At 59.5% G+C, this 26,587-nt stretch overlaps 1 protein-coding gene across 1 annotated transcript in view; it reads right to left on the bottom strand.

The window, feature by feature from the left end:
* Positions 1-26,587, bottom strand: part of BEND5 (BEN domain containing 5) — a 113,740-nt gene that overhangs the window by 21,779 nt on the left and 65,374 nt on the right. The window contains exons 5-6 of the mRNA XM_029046571.2: positions 20,196-20,412; positions 1,933-1,972 (exon numbers count right to left, since the gene is read on the bottom strand). Coding sequence (XP_028902404.1) covers positions 1,933-1,972; positions 20,196-20,412 — 257 coding nt within the window. The remainder of the gene's footprint in view (positions 1-1,932; positions 1,973-20,195; positions 20,413-26,587) is intronic.

Genomic DNA, 26,587 nt, shown 5'->3' with positions numbered 1-26,587 from the left:
AGGGAGCTTACGGTCTGGGGGGCGGGGGGGCAGACGTTAATGGAAATGAATCAGCCGCTCCATCTCAGATCCTGAAAGCTCGCTGTGGGCAGGGAACGTGTCCGTTTACGGTTCGGCTGTCCTCTCCCAAGCGCCCAGTCCAGTGCTCTGAACACGGTAAGCGCTCGACGAGTACGATGGGACGAAAGCCGGCTCCGCGGGAGGACCGGGCAGACGCGGTCGGGGCCGCGTCCCCGGGCGTCCCCGGGCCACGGTCCTGGCCTCCCCCGGGCGACACCTCCCGGCGGCCGCTCTGCCCCTCCACCCCCTCGCCGTCGCCTCTCTGCCCGCCGGTTGAGGCCGGCGAGGGCTCTCCGGACCTGACGAGACCATCAGTTACGGTGCGGGAAGAGACGCCGTCTCTTTAAAGGTTACCGGAAGGTTGATGGCTCTCTTACTGTCACATCCCGCACGTCCCCCTCAGCCTCGGAAATGCGTTTGACCTGTCTACCGATCCGGCGAGAAGCACGGACAGAAATGGATCGAGCTCGGCGGTGTGCGGCCTCCACCGGCTCCCCCCGTGCCCGCCCCCCGCGGGCGCCCGGACCCCACCGCCCTCCCGCCGGCCGGGGCTGGACCCCAGACGGGTTCGGGGAGGGCCGGGGGGGGGGCGGGGTGTCTCCCCCCCCCCCCCCCGGTGCCGACCCCCGGGCCGCCCCCGACCCGACGAAGGCACGGGGGCGAGGAGTCGACCGTCGATTCCGGACCGCGAGCTCGTCGTGGGCGGCGAACGGGTCCGTTACACCGTTGTACCGTGCTCTCCCGACCCCCTCAGTACGGTGCTCTGCGTATAGTCAGCGCTTGAGAAATACGACCGCCCGGCGAGGCCAGGCGACCCGTTCCCGTCCAAGGGGACGTGACGATAAAAACACTAGCGACGGCGGGATCGGCGCGGCTCTTACTCCGTGCCGAGCCCTGGACTGAGCCCCCGGAGGGATCCAGATTAACGGGGGTGGACGCGGTCCCCGTCCCGCAAGGGGTTCACGGAACGAGAGCGGGGGAGAGCAGGGATCGGGGGCAGAATGTCCGACGCCCCCGTCTCTCCCCTCTCCCTCCCCGACTCTCCCCGGTGACCCGGAACCGACCACTCCTCACCGCTGACTCTCCCCTCCCCGTCCCCGCCTCTCCCCCAGTGACCCGGCACGGACCACTCATCCATGGATCTAGCAACCGGTCTGCCCATTTTCCGAGACCGCCGGGCCGGGCGCCCGGCGCCTCCACCGGCCCCCGGCTCAGGCCCGATGGGGGGCCTCGGAGGAGCCAGATGCCGGTCGCCCTCCCGGCCTTCCGGAGCCCGGCGCCGTTAGGAGCCCGGCAGAAACGGCCTCGGGAGTTTTCCTCCCCCAATCCCCGACGGAGGAACGGCGATTAGGCCCGGGCCCGGGCCGGGACCACGGAGCCTTGCCTCGATCCCAGTCGACGGAGGATTAATCAGCGCGGACCGTCCGGCCCGGCCAGAGCCCAGCTGTTAACACCGAGGCGCCCCCGTCCGGGGCTCCCTACCGTCTCCCCTCCTCCTGCCCCCGGTCCCCTCCGCGGGAGATCGCGCCCCGGTCTCCGCCTCTGCCTCTCTCCAGGCGCCCAGCCCACCCTGGGATGGCCACGAGGGCGGAGTCGATCCACCCGTGGGTATTTATCGGGCCCCGGCTCCGCGTCGCGCCCGCTTGGGCCGTCCACCCATCCCGCCGGCGATGACCCTTCACGGGCCCCTCACCGGGTCACACAGCCACCGGGCCGAACGGTCACCGGGCCACCCGGCCACCGGATCACACGGTCCCGGGGCCTCCCGGCCCCTTCCTCCCACCCCCGCCGGCCCCCCGGCCGCTCGCCGCCCCCCCGCCCCCGCCGCCTCCCGCCGCGGAAGAAGGAGGGACGCGGGCTCGGCTCACTCACCGGGGCTGGTGATGGTCAGGAGGTCAAACGGCCGCTGTTGCTGGAAAACAAAACCGCAGGGGTCAGAGGTCACAGCGATTTGGACGGGAGCGCCGACGCTCGGACGGGCGGAGGCACAATCGCCGCGGGAGCCGGCGGCGGCGGCCGGGCCCGCGGAACACGTGGAACGGCCCGGCGGGCGGATGGGGGGGGCACAGCTGGAGGGGTGGGAGGGGGCACGCTGGGCGGGATGGGCGGCGGCGATCCCCCATCCCAGCAACCCACCGGTAATAATGCTATGCGTTAGACGCTCGCTACGCGCTAGCCGCGGCTCGGCTACGACGCAGTCAGCTCGGACGCGGTCCCCGTCCCACACGGGGCCCGCGGTGGGAGCGACAACGGGCGTTTGGGCCCCATTTTACAGATGAGGGAACTGAGGCCCGGGGAAGTGACTTGCCCGGGGGTCACGCGGCGGGCAAGCGGCGGAGCCGGGGTCAGAGCCCCGGCGCCCCGACGCCCAGGCGCGCGCTCCTTCGGCCGGGCCGCGCCGCTCCTCTGCACCGGAACCCCGTCCACGTGGGCCGGAGGGAAGGGCCGGGGCAGGGAGGAGACGGGGCGGGCCGGTGGGCCAGCGGTCCCGTCACCGGCCCCGCGCCCCCGAGGACGGGGGGCTGGGGGACGGCGGTCCCGGGACGCGGGGGGTCCCCGGAGGGCCGGGGCGGGAGGAGGCGAGGGAGCGCCGAGGGTGGAACTAGGCCGCGCTTCGACTCAACATATGGAACACGAAAGGACGGGGCGAGGCAGGCGCTCAGGCACGTTCCGCTCGATCCGCAGTGGAACGGGCGGTTGCTATGGCGACGGCAGGCGACGGCACGGGAACGGGGGCTGTGGCGTCCGGGCCGCCCGCTCCCCGGGAGCCGGCCGGGCGGCCGGGGCCCGGGGGGGTTGGGCCGGCGGGAGACCGGACCCACCTCCCGGCCCCGAGCGGCCCGGACCGGGGTCGGCCGGCCGGGAACGGGGCGGACGGAGCCCGCGTGGAATTGCCAAGTCCCCCCGCCGCAGCCGGGGCGGGGCGGGGTCAGGACCACCGGCGGGAGATCCGTCTTCCCTCGGTGGGGGAGCGAGCGCAGGGAATCCGTTCCCAAGGGGAGCCGGGAAACGGGAAAATCTGGAAGGTCCTGGGGGGCCGACGTCCGCGCCGGGGAGAGTCACGGGTGCGGGATGGTCCGTAGCGGGTCACCGGGGGAGAGTCGGGGGTGGCGAGGGGAGGCCGGTGTGGGATGGGCCTCGCTGGGTCCCCGCGGGGCCGGCCGGGGCGGGGAGAGGGGAGTCAGGGGTGCGAGACGGTCCGCGCTGCGACACTGGGGGAGGATCGGGACGGAGAGGAGAGGAGAGAGTCGGGGACGTTCTTCATCTGCCTCCCGATCCCCCGATCTCATTTTCCCAGAGAAGCAGCGTGGAGCCCGGGCTTCGGAGTCGTAGGTCACGGGTTCGCAGCCCCACCCTACCGCTCGTCAGCTGCGGGACCGTGGGCGAGTCGCTTGACTTCTCTGGGCCTCAGGTCCCTCATCTGTCAAATGGGGATGAGGACTGGGAGCCTCACGTGGGCCGACCCGATGCCCACGTCATTATCATCATCATCATTCTCCGAGACGGAGTGAGGAGCGGGACGGCTGGGGAATGAGAGGTGGGGCCGGGAAGCCCTTCCGTCACCGGCCGTGAAAACCCGGAGCTCGGCCCCGCTCGGACCGGCCGGTTCGGGCCCAGCCCGGGGCGGGGAGGCGGAGGCTCCCAGCCTCCTCTCCACGTTCCTCTTTTCCCGCCACTCCCAGCTCACGCTCTCGCTTCGCCGCCCCGACATTGGGCCCGGCCGATTCCAGCCGGGGGTGGGGCCTCGTAACAGTGATAATGACGGCTACGGTTTCTGTTGAGCGCTTCCTGGGTGCCGGGCACCCTACTGAGCGCCGGGGCGGACGCGAGCAGGCGGGGTTGGACGTGGGGGCTCCCGGTCTCGATCCCCGTTTTCCAGATGAGGTAACTGAGGCACGGAAGAGAAGTGACCCCCCCCCCCGCCAAGGTCACGGAGCAAACAGGCGGATCGGGACTCCCGGGCCCGTTCTCTACCCTCTGGGCCTTCGGTGCCAAGCACCGCGCTAAGCGCTGGGTCGGACGCAAGAGGATCGGGTCCCACCCGGGGCTCTGGCTGGGCTAGAGTGTAAACCTCGTGAAGGCAGGGGACTTTTGGCCCGGGTTCTCTTCTCTGAGCACCGGGTACGATCCCGAACGGCAAACCCCACCGGTCACCGGCCACCTTGGGAATGCCTTGGGCGAGTCGCTTCACTATGCCTCGGTTTCCTCCTGCTAGCCCCGGGTTTGACCTGATCATCGCGGACCTGCCCCGCCGCCAGTACGAGGCTTGGCGGTACCAAATCCCGTTTTCCTGTCTGTTAGCGGCATGGCCTGGTGGTTAGGACCCGGGCCCGGGGATCGCGAGGTCGCGGGTTCCAATCCGGCTCTGTTTTGTCTTCCGTGTGACCTTGGGCAAGTCACTCAGTTACCTCACCTGTAAAAATGGGGATTAAAGAAAAAAATGCGAGCCCCACGTGGGACAGACTCATCACCCTGTATCTACCCCAGCGCTTAGAGCAGTGCTGGGCACATAGAGAAGCAGCGCGGCTCAGTGGAAAGAGCCCGGGCTTGGGAGTCGGAGGTCATGGGTTTGAATCCCGGCTCTGCCACTTGTCAGCTGGGTGACCGTGGGCGAGTCACTTAACTTCTCTGGGCCTCAGTGACTTCATCTGTAAAATGGTGAGACCGCGAGCCTCACGAGGGACAACCTGATGACCCCGTATCTCCCTCAGCGCTTAGAACAGTGCTCTGCACCTAGTAAGCGCTTAACAAATGCCAACATTATTATTATTATTCTCTGTGCCTCAGTTACCTCATCTGTAAAAATGGGGATTAAAAAGAAAAGAGCCCCACGTGAGATAAACTCATTACCCCGTACCTACCCCAGCGCTTAGAGCAGTGCTCTGCACATAGTGAGCGCTTAACAAATACCATCATTATTATTATCATCTGTAAAATGGGGATTGAGACTGTGAGCCCCATGTGGGACAGGGACTGTGTCTAACCCGATTTGCTTTGTATCCACCCCGGCGCTGAGTACAGTGCCTGGCACATAGTAATAATAATAATGTTGGTATTTGTTAAGCGCTTACTCGGTGCAGAGCACCGTTCTAAGCACAGGAGAATCAGGTCGTCCCACGTGGGGCTCCCAGTCTTCATCCCCATTTTACAGATGAGGGAACTGAGGCCCAGAGAAGCGAAGTGACTCGCCCACAGTCACCCAGCTGACAAGGGCCAGAGCCGGGATTCGAGCCCATGACCTCTGACTCCAAAGCCCGGGCTCTTTCCACTGAGCCACGCTGCTTCTCATAGTAAGCGCTTAATAATAATAATAATAATAATAATAATAATAATGATGTTGGTATTTGTTAAGCGCTTACTATGTGCAGAGCGCTGTTCTAAGCGCTGGGGTACACAGAGGGGAATCAGGTTGTCCCACGTGGGGCTCACAGTCTTCATCCCCATTTTCCAGATGAGGTCACTGAGGCCCAGAGAAGTGAAGTGACTTGCCCACAGTCACCCAGCTGACAAGTGACCCTGTATCTCCCCCGGCGCTTAGAACAGTGCTCTGCACATAGCAAGCGCTTAACAAACACCAACATTATTAAGTGGTGGAGCCGGGATTCGAACTCATGACCTCTGACTCCAAAGCCCGTGCTCTTTTCACTGAGCCACACTGTTTAACAAATACCATCATCATATCATCATCATCATCCTTATTATTATTATTGTTGTTGCTATTATTGTTATTATTATTATTATTACCACCTCCAAATAACGGTAGACAGTTAACACCGGTCCCATTTGACCACCGCCCAGCTGCAACCCCGACCACCGCCACCAGGGGGTGCTCCTCGCTGTGACCGCGGACGCACATCGGCCATTCGCCCATGCGGCCAGCAGGGGGCGTGGGGTGGCGCTGCGCGCCCACCCCTCATTCATTCATTCATTCATTCATTCAATTCATTCAATCCTATTTATTGGTAGTCGGTATTTGTTAAGCGCTTACTCTGTGCAGAGCACTGTTCTAAGCGCTGGGGGAGATCCAGGGTCCTCAGGTTGTCCCACGGGAGGCTCCCAGTTAACCCCCGTTTTACAGATGAGGTCACTGAGGCCCAGAGGAAGTGAAGTTGGTATTTGGTATTTGTTAAACGCTTACTCTGTGCAGAGCACTGTTCTAAGCGCTGGGGTAGATACAGGGTCATCGGGTTGTCCCACGTGGGGCTCCCAGTCTTCATCCCCATTTTACAGATGAGGGAACTGAGGCCCAGAGAAGTGAAGTGACCTGCCCACAGTCACACAGCTGACAAGTGGCAGAGCCGGGAGTCGAACCCATGACCTCCGACTCCCAAGCCCGGGCTCTTTCCACTGAGCCGCGCTACTTCCGATATTAAGCGGTTACTCTGTGAAAAGCACTGGACTGAACGCTTGGAAAGGACGGCAATAAAGAGAGGCACCTCCTTGCCCACAGCGGGCCTACGGTCTAGACGGGGGGCGGGGGGAGACAGACAACCTCAAAACAAGTAAACGGGCGTCAATAATATAAAAATAAAATGAATGGTGGTATTCGTTAAGCGCTTACTATGTGCAAAGCACTGTTCTAAGCGCTGGGGGATACAGGAGATCAGGTTGTCCCAGGTGGGGCTCGCAGTTTTAACCCCCATTTTACAGATGAGGCCACTGAGGCACAGAGAAGTGAAGTGACTCGCCCCGAGTCACCCGGCTGGCGAGCGGCGGAGCCGGGATTCGAACCCATGAACTCCGACTCCCAAACCCGGGCTCTTTCCACTGTACCACGCTGCTTCTCTAATCATCATAAGGCTGGTATTTGTTGAGCGCTTACTAGAAATAAAAATATAAATAACTAGAATTATTTATAAATATAAATAAATGATAACGATGACGACGATGGCCTTCGTTAAGCGCTTACTGTGTGCGGAGCGCTGTTCTAAGCGCTGGGGGGGATACAAGGTGATCAGGTGGTCCCCCGTGGGGCTCCCAGCCTTCACCCCCATTTTCCAGACGAGGGAACCGAGGCTCAGAGAAGTGAAGTGACTTGCCCAAAGTCACCCAGCTAACATTATTATTAGTCTCTGTGCCTCAGTTACTTCATCTGTAAAACGGGCATTAAGACCGTGAGCCTCGCGTGGGACAACCCGATGACCCTGTATCTCCCCCAGCGCTTAGAACGGTGCTCGGCCCGTAGTAGGCGCTTAACCAATACCAACGTTACTATTACCTCGCACCGCAGTAGATACGAAATACCCGGGACGGACACCGGCCCGGCCGCGACGATCTGCGTCTCCGTGTGGGCACGGTGCGGAGCGGGCCTCGGACCCCGGTTGGCCCGACCAGCCGCCCGGCCCCAAACCTGCGGCATCATCTGCACCATCTTCGAGGCAAAAGACTACACACGAGGCACAACACACACACACACACACACACACACACAAACGCGCCTCAGAACCAGTCGGGCGTCAGCCGAACCTCGGGGCAATTTGCTTAAGGAAGCAGAGAAATAAGCCGAGCGAGTGCCGCGAGGAGAGCGCCGGGCCGGGAGCCGGCTGTGCGTAGGGCACTGTGCTGGGCGCTTGGTCGAGTCAGAGGAAGAGCGTGGCCCAGGGGACGGAGCACGGGTCCGGGAGTCAGAAAGACCTGGGATCTAATCCCCGCTCCGCCGCATGTCTGCCGTGTGACCTTGGGCGAGCCACTTCACTTCTCTGTGCCTCAGTTACCTCATCTGCAAGATGGGGATTAGGACTGTGAGCCCCATGTGGGTTAGGGACTTTAATAATAATAATAATAATGTTGGCTAAGCGCTTACTATGTGCCGAGCACTGTTCTAAGCTCTAGACACAGGGGAATCAGGTCGCCTCCCTTGGGGCTCACAGTCTTAATCCCCATTTTACGGATGAGGGAACTGAGGCGCCGAGAAGCGAAGCGACTTGCCCAAAGTCACGCGGCTGACAAGTGGCTGAGCCGGGATTCGAACCCGTGACCTCTGACTCCAAAGCCCCTGCCCTTTCCACTGAGCCAGGCTGCCTCTTTCTCCAACCCGATTGGCTCGCATCTAACCCGGTACGTAGTACGGTGCCTGGCACGTAGTAAGCGCGTTACCAAAGGCCACAGCTATTATTATTATTATCGTTGTTATTAGAAGGGATGTGGAAGACATCTCGGGGCTATCTGGTAGGCGGCCGATCCAGTCCCACCACGTCCCTCCCTCCGCCGGGATTTCGCCAACGATTCGTCCAGGCCAACGAGGCGGACACCCGGTGAGGCTGCCGGCCCCGGCCCCCGATTGCCGGGTGGGGGCGGGGGGGGCCCCCCCAGACACAGAACGGGGGGCGCGCCCGCCCACCCGTGGCCTCGGGGGGGGCGCGGAAAGACACCGCTCCCTCTCCGCGAGGATTGGCTCCCGGCTTCTTTCACGGGTCGCCGAGGAAATCTCTCCCTTAATGAGCGGCGGCGCTGATTTCGTCGCAGGGAAAGGCTGCTCGGAACGCACAGTCTGACGGAGGCGCCTGATGCGACCCGAGTGAGCAGGAGAGGAGCGAGAGACTGAGTGTGCGAGAGAGGCCGTACCTACAAAAACGTTCAGACCGGGTTTCCCCACTCCTCAGGAGCCTCCAGCGGTTGCCCATCCACCTCCACGTCAAACAGAAATGCCTCACCTTTGGCCTTAAACCACCCGAGCCCCTTTCCCCGTCCTACCTCACCTCACTACTCTCCTAACTCATCGCGGCTCACGCACTCTGCTCCTCCGATTCCAACCTTCTCACCGTCCCACGATCTCATCTACTTCACCGCCGACCCCTTGCCCGCGTCCCGCCTCTAGCCCGGGACCCCCCTCCCTCCCCATATCCAAGAGACGGTGACTCTCCCCCCTTCCAAAGCCTTCTTGAAGGCCCATCTCCTCCGAGAAGGCCTCCCCGACTAAGCCCTTCTTTCCTCCCCTCCCACTCCCCGATCTGCTCCTCTTATTCATCCCCACCCCCAGCCCCGCAGCACTTACGTACATATCTGTAAATTATTTAATCATTTATACGGATTAATGTCGTCCCCTCTAGTCTGTAAGCTCACTGTGAGCAGAGAATGTCCGTTTACTGTTATACCGTGCTCCCCCAAGCGCTTAGTACGCTGCTCCGCCCGCAATAAGGGCTCAGTAAAGACGACCGAACGCACGAATGAGGCTGACGCAGTAGTTAAAGCGGAATAGGGTGAGAGCCCGGATTAGCGCGGGGGCGGTTTGGCTGGAGACGAAAGGGTGGATCTTGGCAATGTTGTGAAGGTTGGTGACAGATTGAATCTGTGGGTTGAATAAGAGAGATGAATCAAGGATAACGTCAAGGTCACGGGCTCGCGAGACAGGGAGGGTGGTGGTTCCGTCTACAGTGACGGGAAAGTCCCGGGGAGGACGGGGCTCGGCTGGGAAGATGAGAAGTTCTGTTCTGGACGCGTTCAGTTCGAGGGGTTGGCGGGACTTCCAAGTGGAGACGTCCTGAAGGCCAGAATGAACGCGAGACCGCAGAGGAGGTGTCGATCTGGGAATCATCTCCGAGCAGAGGAGGTAGTTGAAGCCGTGGGATCGAAGGAGTTCTCCAAGGGCGCAGGTCTACAGGGAGACGAGGAGGGGACCCAGAGCCGGGCCTTGAGGGGACGCCACTTTCAGAGGGCGGGAGGCAGAGGAGGAACCCGCACGCCGAATGCGGCACTGGGTGGGTACCGTGGGCAGAACGGTAAAGGCAGACACCAAGTTCCCGCCGAGGTGGGAGCGGGAGGAAGCTTCGGGGCCGAACGGGGGCCGAGCGAGGGCGTCCGGGAGACGGAGCCGAAGAAACAGTCGAAAGGATGACCGGGAGTTGGCCGGAAGGCGAGGGCCGAGGAGGGAGAAGCGGGCAGGGGCGCGCTGCCGGGAAACACGGCACAGAAGCTGGGGGCTGGGGGGAAACCGAGGCCCAAGGTACCGAGGCAGCGGTGGTTCCCTAGCAACCGGCCGGAGGCGGGTCCCGGCAACCGTGCCTCTTGCTCCGTGTTGCGTGAACGGCCAATCGATCGCTCCTGTCGAACTCTCGCTTAGACGGGACAGGGACTGGGTCCAACCTGATCACCTCATATCTGCCCTAGCGCTCAGTATAGTGCTTGGCACGGAGGGGCCGCTCAGCCGGTAGCAGAATTATGACTCCTCAATCCACCGATGGTATTTATTGAGCGCTTACTACGGGAAGAGCACTAAACAAAGCGCTTGGGAGGGTGCAAAAGAATTAGTAGACACGCTCCCTGCCCGTAACTAGATCTATCTTCATCACCCTATTTATTTTGTTCAACGAGACGTACATCACCCTGATTCTATTTATTTGTTTTTATGAGATGTTCTTCCCCTCGACTCTATTTATCGCCATCGTCCTCGTCCGCCCGTCTCCCCCGATCAGACCGTAAGCCCGTCGGAGGGCAGGGACCGTCTCTATCTGTTGCCGATTTGTCCATTCCAAGCGCTTAGTCCAGTGCTCTGCACATGGTGAGCGCTCAATAAATACTGTTGAATGAATGAATGAATAACGAGCTTACAGTCTAGGGACGAGCTTATTAATCCATCGGCCTATCGGTCAATCCGTCGCATTTACTGGGTGCCCCTCGGGTGCGGAGCACCGTACCGACCGCCTGGAAGGGTACAACGCAATGGGAGACGAGTTGCCTGCCCGCAGTGAGCTTACAGTCTAGAGGGGAGACGGACATTAATATAAATACGTTAAATTCCAGATACCCCATCCATCAGGCGGCCCCGAAGAGAGGCGGTGATGGAGGTGGGACCCGCCCGGGGGAAGGAGGTGGGACGGGGTCCGGGATGGGGGGGGGTCCGGGGACGACTGGCCTGACGGGGAGCCCCCCTCCCCGACCCAGAGGCCGGCTCCCATCCTGCCGCAGGTCCCCCCGGAAGGTGTAGGGAGGCCGACCCCTCCCCCCTCCACACCACCTGCCTTTCAACCCACTCCCTTCTGCGTCGCCCTTGCTCTTCGACTCAGTCCCTTTCTTCAGTCGTCCCTCAAGTCCGTAGAAGTCCAGAGAAGCAGTCAAGTCCAGAGGAGCAGCGGGGCTCAGTGGAAAGAGCCCGGGCTTGGCAGCCCGAGGTCATGGGTTCGACTCCCGGCTGTCAGCTGGGTGACTGTGGGCGAGTCACTTCACTTCTCTGGGCCTCGGTTCCCTTATCTGTAAAATGGGGATTAACCGTGAACCTCACGTGGGACAACCTTATGACCCTGCATCTACCCCAGCGCTTAGAACGGTGCCCCGCACAGAGTAAGCGCTTAACAGATACCAACGTTATTAACGTTATTATTAGATCCCTCATCTTCTGTCTCTCCTGCTAGACGGTAAACTCTTCGGCTACCGACTCTGCTGTACAGTTGAGAGAAGCAGCGGGGCTCAGCGGGAAGAGCCCGGGCTTGGGAGTCAGAGGTCATGGGTTCAAATCCCTGCTCAGCCACTTGGCTGGGTGACTTGGGGCAGGTCACTTCACTCCTCTGGGCCTCAGTTACCCCATCTGTAAAATGGGGATTGAGACCGTGAGCCCCACGGGGACAACCTGATCACCTTGTACCCTCTTCAGCACTCAGGACGGTGCTTTGCACGTAGTAAGGGCTTAACAAATATCGTCATCATTATTATTACCGTACTTTCCTGAGCACCTAGTAGTGCTCTGCACGCAGAGAGAAGCAGCACGGCTTAGTGGAAAGATCACGGGCTTGGAAGTCGGAGGTCACGGGTTCTAATCCCGGCTCTGCCCCTTATCAGCTGTGTGACTTTGGGCAAGTCACTTCACTTCTCGGTGCCTCAGTTCCCTCATCCGGAAAATGGGGATGAAGACTGTGAGCCGCACGCGGGACAACCTGACCGCCCTGTGTACCCCAGCGCTTAGGACAGCGCTCGGCACGTAGTAAGTGCTTAACCAATACCATTATCATCATTATTAATAAATACGACTGATCGAGAAAGCTCCAGGCTGATGATAAGCTGTCCGGGCCCGCGTTGGGGGATGCCGGGCCTGGGCTGGGGGTCACCGGACCCACGGCGGGGTCACCGGGACGGTGTTGGGGGACACCACCCTCTCCCCGGCCCCCCTCGCACACGCACCGGAGCCGTAGCCCAGACGACAACGCAGCAACATCGCGGGGCTGGAAGCAATGTGTGGGTGCCGGGCCCGAGGCCTCCGAGGTCGACGTCCTTAATTGGACCAGGCGTGGGAAGGGCCGAGTTCCTCGTCGCGGGTTGCTAAGAGCCCCCGGGCCCTCGGCCGCTTCATCCGGTCCGCGTGGCGGTCGTCGCACGGTGCCGGGTCCCCGCTCCGTCCCTCCCGCCGGCCCTCAGTGTCGCGGGTCTCCCCGGCAACGTCTAAGCCTGCCCGGTGGCACGGCAGGAAGCTGGTCCGCCCGCGACGGCTCCATTTCTTCTCCCCGCGGGCCGGAACCCCTCTACGTGGGACAGTTAACTACTGTATTGTACCGAGCGGCTACTGCATGCGGAGTCCTACGCTGGGCATCTACCGCGTGCAGAGCACCGTGCTGTGCACCGACTGCGCTCAGAGGGCTGGACCGGGCCCCCGCTGTGTGGAGAGCGCGGTCCCCCTCCAGGGCCACTTACTGAGAGCCCCGCAGTCTGGGCTTCTCACCCTCTCCGCCCGGAAGCGCCCGGTCCGGTGCCGGATCCGGCCCCCGGGCAGCTCTCCGGCAACGGCGGGGCCGGGCCGGGAGCCGGAAGTGACCCCGGCGCCGGGCGGCTGGATCTCGGCCCGCCGGCGGGCGGTTAATTAAACCGAGCGTTAATCAAGACGGACCGCCGCCCCCTGCCCGACCCAGACCCCCAACTTTATCATCTCTAAATATGTTTCTCATCCTTTCCCTGCAAATTAGTTTTTGAAAGTGAATTTCAAGGTCTGGTGACTCAAAGGTTCACTAACTCAGTTTTCATTAAGTTTTCACAAATGATCTACTGTAGCATTATTCTTTTATAGTCCAGATTTAAGGCCCAGTATGAAAAGCAATTATGCTGTCAGAAAAGTGTATTTTGACTTATTAAAAAATCTGAAAGGTTTCAGAAAACTATTTATTTAGGTCCTCGTTGGGAGTGGCGGGAGAAAACGCTCTGCTGTCGGGCTTCCCGGTTCTCCAGCCGTTCTGCCAACGCCTTCCAGTTGCCTTTGCCCCCTCCTCAGAAACGTCCGGGGGTCGCCCATCCGCCTCTCCTACGAACGGAAACTCCCCGCTGTCGGCTTTAAGGCCCTCAATCAGCTCACCTCCTCTCCCCTCACAACTCACTGGTCTCCTACAACCCGGCCCGCACGCTTCGCCGCTCTAACGCCAACCTACTTCGCTGCGCCTCGATCTCGTCTTCTTCGCCTCCTGCCTCACGCCCACGTCCTGCCTCTGGCCTGGAACTCCCTCCTTCCTCATATCTGACAGACGGTGACTCTCCCCCGCTTCCAAGCCTTCTTGAAGGAGCATCTCCTCCCTGAGGCCTTCCCTGACTAAAACCCTCCTTTCCTCTTCTCCCGCTCCCTTCCGCGCCGCCCGACTTGCTCCCTTCATTCATCCCCCCCCGCCCCCCGTCCCAGCCCCACCCCCGTTATGTCCGTATCTGTCACTTATTTATATTAACGTCTGTCTCTCCCCCTAGACCAAAATCTCATTGTGAGCAGGGAATGTGCCTCTTATATCGTTATCTTGCACTCTCCCAAGCGTCCAGCACAGTGGTCCGCGCACGTGAGAACTCGATAAATACGACCGTTACATTGTTAGATTGAACTCTCCCAAGTCCTTAGTACAGTGCTCTGCACACAGTGAGCGCTCAATAAACACGATTGTTATACGGTGCTCTCCCAAGTGCTCGGCACGGTGCTCTGCACCCAGTCGGCGCTCAATAAATAGGATCGACCGCCTGACTGACCGACTTTCCAAGCTGCCCCATCCAAAGAAGCCTCTGACACGTTTCTGCAGAAGAGGAGACGAGGTCAACGGGGGTGGGCGGCCCGGCCAAGCGGCCCCCCCAACCCTCGCTCCCTCCTCCGAGGGCTTGGGCCCAGGTGGACGGATGGTCCGGATGGCCCCGGCTTCCAGAGAGCCCGGCGGCTGCATCCTCGGCCCGCCTCCTCGGACGGGCAACCCCCGGCCCCCGCCGCGGATGCACGGGAAATGTTTGCTTTGCATCCCGAGTCTGCGGGCATTAGATCGTCAATAAATCAAAATCATCTCAAAATAGGTTTGCATGATCCATATTATTACAACAGGGAGATAATTAAGCCGAAAAGTAATTATCGCATCATCGCTGTTTTCCACCCCGGCACCCGGGGCTGACAGAAGCCAGGCAGATCTGGGGTGGAGTCGGAAATAGACTCCGGGAAGAGGGGGGCTGGGGGGCGAGCCGGTGGGTGAGGGAGTGGGCTTCCCTCCAGCCCCAATTACGGCAGAAAATGCTGAGAGGCTGCTTTCTGCTTCTGCTATTGTTTTTTCCCTAATTATGTTCACCTTAAACGGTTACACAAGCTAAAAATACGCCCGGCGGGGAGGTGATCCGAAAGTGTTTAAAGAAGAAATTCAATACCTCCTCCGTAGATCCACCGAAACCTCGCTTCGCGTGAGGCATCTGTGACGCAGCCGCTACGGCAGGGCGGGCTGGGGTCCAGCCCGCCCCCGCCCGACCCCCTCACCCGGTCCGGCGCCCGCGGGCCTTGGGGGGGGGGGGGGAGAGGCAGCGTGGCCTACAGTTCGGAGCACCGGCCCAGGAGCCAGAAGGACCCGGCTCCGCCACTCGTCCGCTGCGTGACCTCGGGCGGGTCGCTTCGCAAAGAAGTGACTTCTTTGCGCCTCGGTTTCCTCATCTGTAAAATGGCGTTGAAGACTGTGAGCCCCCTGTGGGACACGGACTGTGTCCAACCCGATTACTTTATATCTACCCAACCGCTTAGTACAGAGCCTGGCACATAGTAAGTGTTTAACAAATACCATAAAACCCAAAACTTCGTCCTGGATGCCTGGAGCCGCTCCCAGGCCCCGTCCACCCGACAACAGGAGACCCCCGAGGGGGGGGGGTGGGTGCCAAGTCCTGGGTCGAAAAGAGCGGAAGAGTCCTTGGGTTTTGGGGGAGGGAGAACCCCCAACCCCCCCCTCCACCACCCCGGGGCAGGGCCCGGAGCTGGGAGATCTGAGTTCCCGGCCCGACCTCACCCCCGGCCTGCCGTGTGACCTCGGGCGGGCCGCTTGACCTCTCCGGGCCTTCGACCTCTCATCTGCGAAAAGGGGATAATTTTCTCTATCTCCCTCAGACTGTGAAGCCTCTCGTTCGCAGGAAGGACAAACGGAGCCTGATCTGTCCGTCGCGTGTCTACGCCGGCACCAAGTGCTTCGTAAAATAATAATAATAGTCATGGCATCTGTTACTATGTGTCGGGCACTGTACTCAGTGCAGGGGACGAGGAATACAATATAATTGGGCTGGGCGCGGTCCCCGTCCCACCCAGGGCTCCCAGTCTCAATCCCCATTTTACAGAAGAGGTAACTGAGGCACAGAGCAGTGAAGTGACTTGCCCCAGGTCACACAGCGGACCGGTGGCAGGGCCGGGATTAGAACCCAGGTGCTTCTGACTCTCAGGCCTGCTCTCTATCCACTAGGCCATGCTGCTTCTCGAATAAAACCTATGATCGTTATCACGAATATACGCTGCCTTGTTTGCAAACCGTGAGCTGCACTCGCCGTGCCTTCTACGGACGGCGAAAACGGAAAAGAAAAATGTCCAGTGGCTGAAATGTTTCAGGCAGCTGAGATTAAAGAGAAGAGCGAGCCTTGTTTTGTTGCGCCCAGTGCGGTCGGCGAAAGGTCTCTGGGAGAAGTCTGCCTGCCTTCCTGGAAAATAGCCAAAGAAACGCTGACCGGAAGGCTCGGTTAAAGGAGAATAATCGTGCCGTCTGTTCATCCCTTACTCTCAATCCATCCATCCATCCATGGTATTTGGCCAGTGCTTCCAGCGTGCAGAGCACTGGACTGAGCGCCTGGGAAAGTACAACACAACCGAGTCGGTGGACACGATCCCAACTGTGTGCCAAGCACTGAGCAAAGTGCCATGATAGGTACGAGATAACCGGGTCAGGCACCCACCCTGGCAGTCGGTAAGTCGGTCGATCATATTTAACGAGCGCTCAGTGGGTGCTGAGCACTGTACCGAGCACTTGGGAGAGTACACCGTAACAACGTAACAGTCACATTCCCTGCCCACAACAAGCTTACAGTCTAGAGGGGGAGAGAGATATTAATATAAATCCGTAAATGACAGATACGGACATAAGGGATGTGGGACTCGGGGCGGGGGGGACGAATGAAGGGAGCAAGTCGGGCGGCGCGGAAGGGAGTGGGAGAAGAGGAGAGGAGGGTTTTAGTCAGGGAAGGCCTCTTGGAGGAGATGGGCCTTCAAAAAGACTTTAAAGGCGGGGAGAGTCACCGTCGGATATGATGAGGGAGGGCGTTCCAGGCCAGAGGCAGGACTTGGGCAAGAGGTCGGTGGCGAGGTAGTGAGAAGAGAGCGGGGCATTATACTAAGTACTTGGAAAGTACAATTCAGCAATAAAGAGAGACAATCCCCGCCCACAGTGAGCTTTCAGCCTAGATGCGGGAGGCAGACATCAGAACAAGTAAACAGCCATCAATAGCATCGGTATAAATAAACAGACTTATAGATCTGCCTACCATGTGACCTTGAACCAGTCATTTAACTTCTCTGTGCCTGTTTCTGCATCTGTAAAATGGGGATTCACAACCGGTTCTCGCTGCTTTTTAGAGTGGGAGTCCCGTGTGGGACAGGGACCGGGTCCGACCTGATGATCTTTAACGCTCAGGACCGTCAACCCCTCCACGGCTAGCCCTGCGCGGACCCCAGAAGCCCTTCCGCTGCCGACACCCCCGCTCCGGCCAGACTTCGGGTCTGGACCGTGGCCGGCACCGCCTCGGACAGGCTGCCCCGGGGGAGCCGAGGGAGGGCTGACCCCTTTGGGCGCACCGGGGCTCGGGCCCGTGCGGGCTCGGCGGGGCAGTCGGCGGGCCACGGGGTCGGGGGGGGGGGGGGGGGGGTGTGGTGGGGACTCTGCCGGGCACCGTTGACCCCAGTCCGGAGCCGAGAATGGTCCCTTCTGGGGTTCTGGTTTCCCAGACCCGGGGATGTGGCCCAGCACTATGACCCAGCCCCACCCACGGCACCGATTCATTCATTCCATCATATTTATTAAGCGCTTACTGTGTGCAGAGCACTGTACCAAGCCGATCCTCTAAGACCACCTGTCCGGGAGCCCCCGTAGACCCAACCGACCCTCTCCCTCCTGGGTTTTCCCAGGTGGGAAGACCAGCCTCCTTGAGCCGGGCAGCGTCGCAAGCGGAGGACACTAAAATCCGCCAGGTTTAGGCTTCCACGCCGAAAGGTGCGATTTTTCTCTTTGGATTTCCATCGGCGCCTCCTATTTAATCTGTTATTTATTCTGCTAAAGTCCCGGATTCTTTAAGAGCAAAAGGATTAATGGTTTCCAATTCCAGTTTGGTGACCTTTATTCTACATTAAAATGCTTATTTGAGCACTGTGCCGAGCAGCCAGTAAGGGGTTTTCTGAGGAATATGGAAGGAAATAGAAAGTTTAACCCCCACTTTGCTCCGAGAGCCAGGAGCGTTCAAAATAGGTCTGGGCGCGGTATCGCACTGAGCACTTGGGAGACTACGACAGAGTCAGCAGACACGACCCCCGCCCTCAAAGGGCTTCCGATCTTGTGTGTGCGGAGCACTGTACCGAGTGCTTGGGAGAGTATAATAGAGCCGGGAGAAATGGAATTGACTTTATGCCGAACACTGCACTCCACGCTCAGGAGAAGGCAACAGAGTCAGTGACCCTTGCCCTCAAAGAGCATCTAATCTTCTGTGTGCAGGGCACTGTACTGAGTGCTTGGGAGAGTACAACAGAGTCAGTAGATACGACCCCTCCCCTAGAGTGCCGCCCTTGTAAGGGTGACCTGTTTCTCCCCAAGGGATAATTTTCCTCTGGAAGTTTCCCCATCGCCTTCTCACCACAGCTCAAAGGCCGGTAGCTGTTAAACAGTTGACTGTTCAGCCGTGGTCATTTTAGGGCGAGTCTCTGTGCCAGCTATTTTGCTTTAAAAAAGAAAAAAAGAACAAATCAACTCCCCCCTTCTGAGAGAGAAAATGTGACATTTGTTTAAATTTGAAGAAGAGCGATTCCCCTTCCTTTCCCCTTCACGACAAACACTCGAGGTAATTAAGGTTGGGAATTTTTATTTTGGCTTTGTTTTTAATTAACGTTTGTCATTCAGGATAGGATTATGTGACGTTTAATGGCAAACAGAAAATGATTTCTGGGCAATTAACAAAGTTACTCCAGGAGAAATCAACCTTTCTCTAAAAGGATGGAATTTCACGGTGCGTGGCCCGGAGTTTGCTCACCCAGGACGTTGTGCGGCTGAGAAAACCCGCACGACCCGGGTGGGATCGGATGAATTTGTGGATGAGCAGTTCGTGATGTGAAACGGCCATAAGATCTCTGCCCTCCTTCTCTTTTAAACTGCCCTGTGGAGCACAGACTGTATAGCACAGTGCCTGGCACGTAGTATGTGCTTAACAAATACCACAGTTACTATTATTATTATTATCATATACGTCTCCTGCACCCCAGGTCAAAGTCTCCTTTAACGCGACCTCCACACATTGAGTATTTAGTCCCCACATAGGGCGCCCCGGAATCCCCACACAGTAATGGGGAGGGAGAGAGGTGGGAAATGAACTGTGCCCAACCCGATTTGTTTGTATCCACCCTAGCGCTTAGTACAACGCCTGCCACGCAGTAAGTGCTTAACAACACCAGAATTATTATTGATAAGTGGGTGACGGCCGGTCACGTGCTCTCAACCCAGAGGTGGCCGCTCCCCGCTCCCACCAAAAGAGTCATCCCTACTCCCGCAGCGGGAGGCCAGGCGCGTCCCAGAGGGCCGAAGTGGCGGCCGGGCACTATCCCGCTGGTACTGACGCCACCGCCGATTCCTCCTCGAACACCGACAGGATTCGGACCAAAAACCAATTCCAAAGCCACGTCCATCCCCGACGAGCCCCCAGTCCCTCCCGGTCTCGGGAAGACCCGGTGCTGGGGGATTCTGCCTGTGCTCCCTGCCGGCCTCGTGAGAGAATCGAGTCCGTCTGTCGACTGTATTTATTGAGTGCTTACCGTGCGCAGAGCACTGTACTAAGCGCTTGGGAGAGCACAATATAACAGACATACCCCCTGCCCACGGTAAGCTTATAGGCTAGAGAGGGAGATGGGCTGTTTGGAGTGGGACTCTGGGAAAACGGGTCAGGTCGTTGGCCGAGAAAGAGGCTTCCGCTTCCCGGGCTAGGGCGGCGGGTTGGTGAATGAAAAATGTAACGTTCCCAAGTGCCTGTCTTGCTTCCTGTGCCTCCTCCCAAGCGCTCAGCACAGTGCTCCCGCTCAGGAGGACGGACTGGCACATGCCAATCCGGATGGCCAGCTGGCCGGATGACCATTTGCTCTTCCGAATGCCCCGTTGGGTCACTCCACACTCATTCTGCACCAGCGGACACGGGGGGGGGGGGGGGGGCACTCTGGCTAACGGCTCCGGTTCCCCAGTCCAAACCATCTGACTCTCTTCACCGCTACCAGGGGGGCCTGCATGGCCCGGGTGACGCGGTTCGGGGGGGGGGTCGGCCCGGCCCGTGGAGCGGGGGCCGGACCCCGGACAGGTAGCGGCGCCTGGTCCCCATCCCCCTCCCCGCTGGCCCGCACCAACAGCCTCCGCGGACCCCCGGTCCCACCGGCTCCCCTGGCTCCAAACCCCAGCTGGACCCTCCCGCTGAACCCACGGACCTGACCCGTGGACTGTATCGGAGTCCGCCCCCGGGGAGAAAAGGGGAACCGATCCCCCCAAAGGCCTTACAATTGTCCACCCCCGCTCTCCCACCGCCCCCCAAAATGCTCCCGGGAGCCGACGGCCGGGCAGGAGTTGCGGTGCACCCAAGTGGGACCGGGCCGGGGACGTCCCGCCGCGCCCTGCCCGCTTCTGCTGCGCCTCGCCCGCCCCAGCCCCGCCGGGCCCGTCGCCGCTCACCACGCTGAGGCCGAGCTGCTCGCACGTGACGTGGGGCAGACCCCTCCTCTGCAGCCCTTCCAGGCAGCGCCGAAGCCGCGTGTGCGTGTAGGGATAGCAGTACGCAAACTGGTACACGTCGTCGACCCGGTCGAAGCAGAAGGCAAAGGACAGGACGTAGTTCCCCCGGTGCCTCGGGCAGCGGTAATAGTAGACGGTTTTGAGCGGCAGCCTCTGCCTGGAAGAAATCACACCGGACACGGGGACATCAGTGGCTCTTCGGTAGAATCCCTCGAGCACCCATTGCCTGCAGAGCGCTGTACCGAGCACTTGGGAGAGTACGACACAGCCACGTAACAGACACACTTCCTGCCCACGATGAGCTTCCAGTCTAGAGGAGCCGAAGGCGAGAGACTCCTTGGCAATTCCCAGAGGAACTGACCGGACGTTGAGCCGGCGAGGGAAGCCCCGTGGGTCGGGTGGAAAGAGCCCAGGATTGGGAGTCGGGGAGTTCTAATCCCGGCTCCGTCACTTGCCTGCTGCGTGACCTCGGGCAAGTCACTTCGCTTCTCTGGGCCTCGGTTCCTCCTCTGTAAAACGGGGGTTTGACGCCCCTTCTCCCTCCCGCTTAATCCGAGAGCCTCGCGGGGGGCAGGGACGGTGTCTGGTCTGATTGCACCGTACCTACCTCGGCGCTCAGCACAGCGCTCGGTACGTAGTAAGCACTTCACAAATACCACAGTTATTAGAACTGTTATTATTCCAGTCCTCCTGGAAGCAGGGATTCATGAAACAAATTTCACCAGCCGTTTTAAAGTGACTTTGTGAACTTTATTTGTTTAAGGATTTAAGTACCCTTGAATCCTGCTTCAGACTTCTTTTCATCCGAAGCGGCACACATCTTAAACCCGAGGGGACCGTTCTGTTCACTGCGGATATCCGAATGAAGAGATTCTCCCCAAAGCCTCTGGACTGTAATCTCGCTGTGGGCAGGGGACGTGTCTACCAACTCTGTTCCACTGTGCTCTCCCCAGTTGGTTTTGGTTTGTTTATTTTTTAAAATGGCATTTAAGTTCTTACTACGTGCCAGGCACTGTACTAAGTGCTGGGCAAGATACAAGCTTGTCAGGTTGGACACGGTCCCTGTCCCGCCTGGGGCTCCCGGTCTTGATCCCCGTTTTACAGACGAGGTAACTGAAGCACGGACAAGTTAGGTGACTTGCCCAAGGTCACAAAGCAGACAAGTGGCAGAGCTGGGATTAGAACCTAGGTCCTTCTGATTCCCAGGCCCATACTCTTATAATCAGGTTGGTATTTGTTAAAGCGCTTACTATGTGCAGAGCGCCGTTCTAGGCACTGGGGCAGATACGGGGTCATCGGACTGTCCCTCGTGGGGCTCACCGTAAATCCCCATTTTACAGATGAGGTAACCGAGGCCCAGAGAAGTGAAGTGACTCGCCCACAGTCACCCAGCTGACAAGTGGCAGAGCCGGGATTCGAACCCATGACCTCTGACTCCCAAGCCCGGGCTCTTTCCACTGAGCCACGCTGCTCTGCGCCGCTACGGTGCTCCACACCCGGCAAGCGCTCAACAAATACTCTGACTGCTTGACCGATTCAAGGCTCGTGGTGAGTTTGTAATTGCCCATCCAATCCTTAAAAACCTCGGGCTCCTTCCTGCCCCCTAAGATTTCACGGCCGGCATTCCAGGAGCTTGCGGCATCCTAGCGAGTTATCGTGTGCGGAAACCTCTTCTCATGGCGTCTCTAAAACAATTAGAATTTCATTATGATATTGGAAATTTTAATACAGTCACTGTAATGTCAAAGGGGGCTATATTAATATTAATATTCTCGCGATCGGGCCGGAGCTTTTATAACGGTCCCGGAAAAAATGGTTTTAATCAATTATTGAATTCACTCGTGAACTACCTACCGGCCCCCAAACACATGGGAAATTAAAAACAAACTACTCATTTGAAACCCAAAGGTTCCGGACTCACGCGGCTTCGCGGCCGACTGGACGATTCGAGATCGTCGGGGGCCCCGGTGGGGACGGGGAGGGGCGTGGTGGCCGATGACCAAGCCAACCCTCGGCCCCCTCGGCTGCCCGACTCGCTGGGAGTCCCTCCGGCTGAGCCCCTTTCATTATTATCTCCTCCTTTCTTGGGAGGCGGCCGCGCGGCCTAGCGGGTGGAGCCCGGGGCCGGGAGGCAGGAGTCCCGGCTCTGCCACTGGCCCTCTGGATGACCTCTCTGGGGCCTCGTCTACCCAGCTGTAAAATGGAATCCTAACGGTTGCTTTCCGGGGATGTTGTGGGACTAGAAACGCGTGGAGGTGGCTGAGAAAGACCCCCGGGAGAGTACGACAAGAGCTCAGTACAGTGCTCCGCAAGGAGTAAGCGCTCAATGACCGTCGCCGATGGATGGACCGGTTCTCTCTCCACCGAACCGGGACGGCCGACTCTCCCCGTGGTCTCGGGGCCCGGTCCGGTCGGCAGTCCCTCCATGTTCCCGACGGAACGGGGCCCCGCGCCGGGCTCGGTCCCGTCCCACGGAACGGAGGCGGCCCCCGCCCCCTGGGCCCCCTGGCTGCCTGCGTTCCCACCTCGGGGAGGGGGGGGGAAATTAAATCAGCTCGTAAACAGTGGCAGAAATTCCAACCGAACGGTATTTTTAATATAAATCATTATCCCCCCCGGGCCGTCCGGATAGTCGCGGCAGCGCTGCTGTATTTATATTTTTTCATTAAAAATAAAATGATTAATCTCACAAGTTAATTTGCTTTACCCGTCACTACAGCAAAATTGAAATTAAATATTCGAGTGCTTGGAGATATTAAAGACTCGTTTATTGAGGGAAGCTTGTCATTTTGGGGCTGCTCTCCGGGTAACACGGGCCGGCGGCCGCCATTGCTGGGGTTCCTCCAGAAAGTGGCAAGGTTTGATTGGACCAATCGGTGGGCAGGGCCGTTGGGGTCCCGGTCCCTGGGCGGTCACCAGCCGATGATCCCGGGACATCCGCCCTGAGGGTGGGTGCTTCGTGGTGGGCCAACTGACACCCCCGCCCCTCCTCTCCCCAGCCCCGACTCTCCCCGGTGACCCAGTACAGACTCACGTGGGGCAACCTGATTACCCTGTATCTACCCCAGTGCTTAGAACCGTGCTCTGCACATAGTAAGCGCTTAACAAATCCCAACATTATTACTACAGACTCTCGGACACCCCGATTCTCCCCTCTACAACTCTGACTCTTCTCGGGGAGCCGGCACAGACCCTCCAACACCCCGACTCTCCCCCTCCATCTCGGACTCTCCCCCAGAAACACAGGATGGACCGTCCAACCTCCCTGATTCTCCCCACTCCACCTCTGCCTCTCCGAAGTGACCCAGCACAGACCATCAGGACCCCCTGACTCTCCCCTCTCCATCACTGACTCTCTCCCCGATGACCCAAGATGGACCATCCAACATCCCTGATTCTCTCCCAGTGACCCAGCACGGATCATCCAACACCTCTGACTCTCCCCTCTCCATTTCTGACTCTCCTCAGTGACCCGGGATGGACCATCAGGCCCATATGACTCTCTCCCTCTCCTTCTCTGACCCCGCAGCAATCTCTCCAGGCTCTGACCGTGACCTGCTACAGCGCTGACCCCGGGTTGGAACCGATCTGGACACTGGTCTACAGGGCGGAGAGCACCGTACTGAGCACTGAGGAGAAGACGGCCGAGGGGGGAAGTGAACTGTGACCTAATTTTCAGGAGGGAGGAGGTGATGGGGCACAGGGGCCCCGGCAAGGAGCAGCGAAGACCCAGAAGCCGTGACCCTCGCACGCTCGCCCATGCACGCGTGCCCGGGCACACAAGCCCCTGCCCACAGAGCCTCGGCAGCTCAGTCACGTTTCCGATCCGTCCGGGTTTGCGCCGACCCCGACGGGTAATGACCGCTCGCTCCCCGGTGGGGGAAGGGCCTGGTGCTTCTTTGTTCAATAAAGAATTCAGCGGCGGTGACGACGGCGAGCCCAGAGGGTGGAGGAGAAGGGATGGGTGGAGAGAGGGGGAAAGGGGACTGGGTTCAAGGGACGGGCAGGACTTGGGGGGCGGGGGGGCCATGGTGGAACTGAGGGAGAGGGGATGGGCGGGATTCAGGGGGATGGACAGGGCTTGGAAAAAAGGGGTGGGATCAGGGGGATTGATCCGGTCGATTGCATTTATTGAGCGCCTACTGGGTGCACAGCACTGAACTAAGCGCTCGGGAGAGTACAATGTAAGGAGCTTAGAAACTAGAGATAAATTTACAGTCTAGAGGCAATAAGGGAGAATCCGAGGGGCGACGAAGAGGGGCTTGTGGGGAGAGCGTGGATTTGGGGGCAGGGCAAGGCGGTCCAGAGCACCGTGAACAAGGAATATGGGGTGGACAGAGCAAGGCGCCGCTAAAAGGAATAACTGCGGCAGAAGTTGTGCGGCGAGATGCGGCGTAGCCTGGCGGAAAGGGCGCGGGCCTGGGAGTCAAAGCTCTCCATCGATCAAAACTATCTACCGAATGCTTACTGCGTGCAGAGCACTGTACCAAGTGCTTGACAGAGTACAACACGACATAGTCGGCAGACACGTCTCGGTGCTTCAGTTTCCGCGTCTGTTAAACGGGGATTTGGTGCCTGTTCTCCCTCCTCTTGGACTGTGAGACCCCCGTGGGACGGGGACTGTGTCCGACCCGACGACCTTTTGTATCTACCCCAGGTCTTGGCCTGAATTACACACTTAACAAACCCCCAAACCACTGGTTTGACTCAGCAGTCCCGGGTGCGAGTGGCTGTACCGGGCGCCCGAAGACCGAGACGCGTTCGCGGCCCGCGGAGAGCTCGGAAACATCCGAATTGCCCGCCCAGGTCCTGTTTGGGTTCGAATCCCTCAGATACAGCCCCCCGGTAACGAGCCATCCCAATTGACTGCATCTCGTGGACTTTAAAAGTGTCAGAGCAATTTACCCTTTAAAGAACTCCATAAAATATTTTATCACATCTCTGTCTTGGTAACTTTAATAAACTGCGGGGCCTTCGGGGACCGGCCTCCTTCTAAATGAACTGCCTTCAACTCGCAGCGCCGGGTCTTTATCTCTCGTCAGCTTAATTACGTCTTTAATTTTATTTTTACCATTTCTCAAAATGACCCACGCCAAGAATAGCGGCGATTGTTTAATTAAACCAACGAGCCGGGGCCTCTCCGGCACAACCGGAGCCCCGTCCCGTCCCGCCCGGCGTCCGAAGGGGAGCCGGCCGCTCTGGGGTTCCCGGGACTGACTCCCGGGGGTGGCCGGGGCAGATGCCAAGGGCTCTCGGGGCTGCCCCCCGGGGCTGACCCAGGTTTCCCAGGGCAGATTCCGGGGGGCTCTCGGGCCCGACCTTTGGGCCGGACCGGGGGTTTCCTGGGACCGACCCTCGGGCCGACCCAGGAGTCCCCGGGGCAGACGCCGAGGAGCTCTCGGAGGTGACCCTCAAGGCCGACCCAAGAGGAATCCGACATTGACCCAGCCACCGCCTGGCCGCGGGGAAGGGGGAAGGTTGAGGCTGACCCCGGCCGGGCTGACCCAACAGGTGAGAAGGCGCTACCGGGCCCGAGTCCCTGAACTCCCGGGCTGGAGAAGCCCCCAGGTGACCCCTCTCCTCAGGGTGGAGAGGTGAGGGGGATTTGGGGGCCTCCGCCCTAGCCTCACAGCATGTATCTATACAGACGATAAAGTAAAAAACAGATGGGGAAGGGCGGAGTGCAGGGATACATAGATATAAATATGTATAGCTGTATACGGTCGGCCATACACATACACACATATCAGGATGGACCGTCCAACATCCCTGATTCTCCCCACTCCACCTCTGACTCTCCGAAGTGACCCAGCATAGACCACCAGGACCCCCTGACTCTTCAATTGCAATTTTTTCTAGTTAGCTAGCTAGATGTATCCTTAGACTCGGCCGCTTCCCCATCTGTAATTTATTTTATTGTCTGTTCCCCCCCCCCCCCCCGCCTAGACAGGAAGCTCCCTGAGGGCAGGGATTCCGACCAGCTATATCGCACTGTACTTTCCCGAGCGCTCAGCACAGTGCTCTGCCCACCGTAAGTAAATATCCCCGACTGACTGACTGATCTCCGCGTGTGAGCCCAGCTCTCGGCGTGGGGCCGCGTCCGGAAGCCGAGCTGGGGGTCGGGGGTGTGGGGCGCGAGCGTGCCGAGTCCCCATCTCGCCCCCCCCCCCCCCGGCCCCCCGCCCCACAGTCTGCCCCCACACCGCCATCCCCACTCCCCACGTCTGCCTCCGGGTCTATTTTCGAAGACTCGTCACTGTACCGATCAACACTTCGCAACAAGAAAGGCGCGGGCAGACATATGTTCCCCAAGGCCCTGCCCCCCAAGTCTC

The sequence above is a fragment of the Ornithorhynchus anatinus genome, chromosome 18 (assembly GCF_004115215.2).
Source record: "Ornithorhynchus anatinus isolate Pmale09 chromosome 18, mOrnAna1.pri.v4, whole genome shotgun sequence".
In the NCBI taxonomy this organism is placed as follows: Eukaryota; Metazoa; Chordata; class Mammalia; order Monotremata; family Ornithorhynchidae; genus Ornithorhynchus; species Ornithorhynchus anatinus.
Note: the sequence above shows the minus strand (reverse complement) of the source record. Positions and strands in the feature narration are given on the sequence as shown.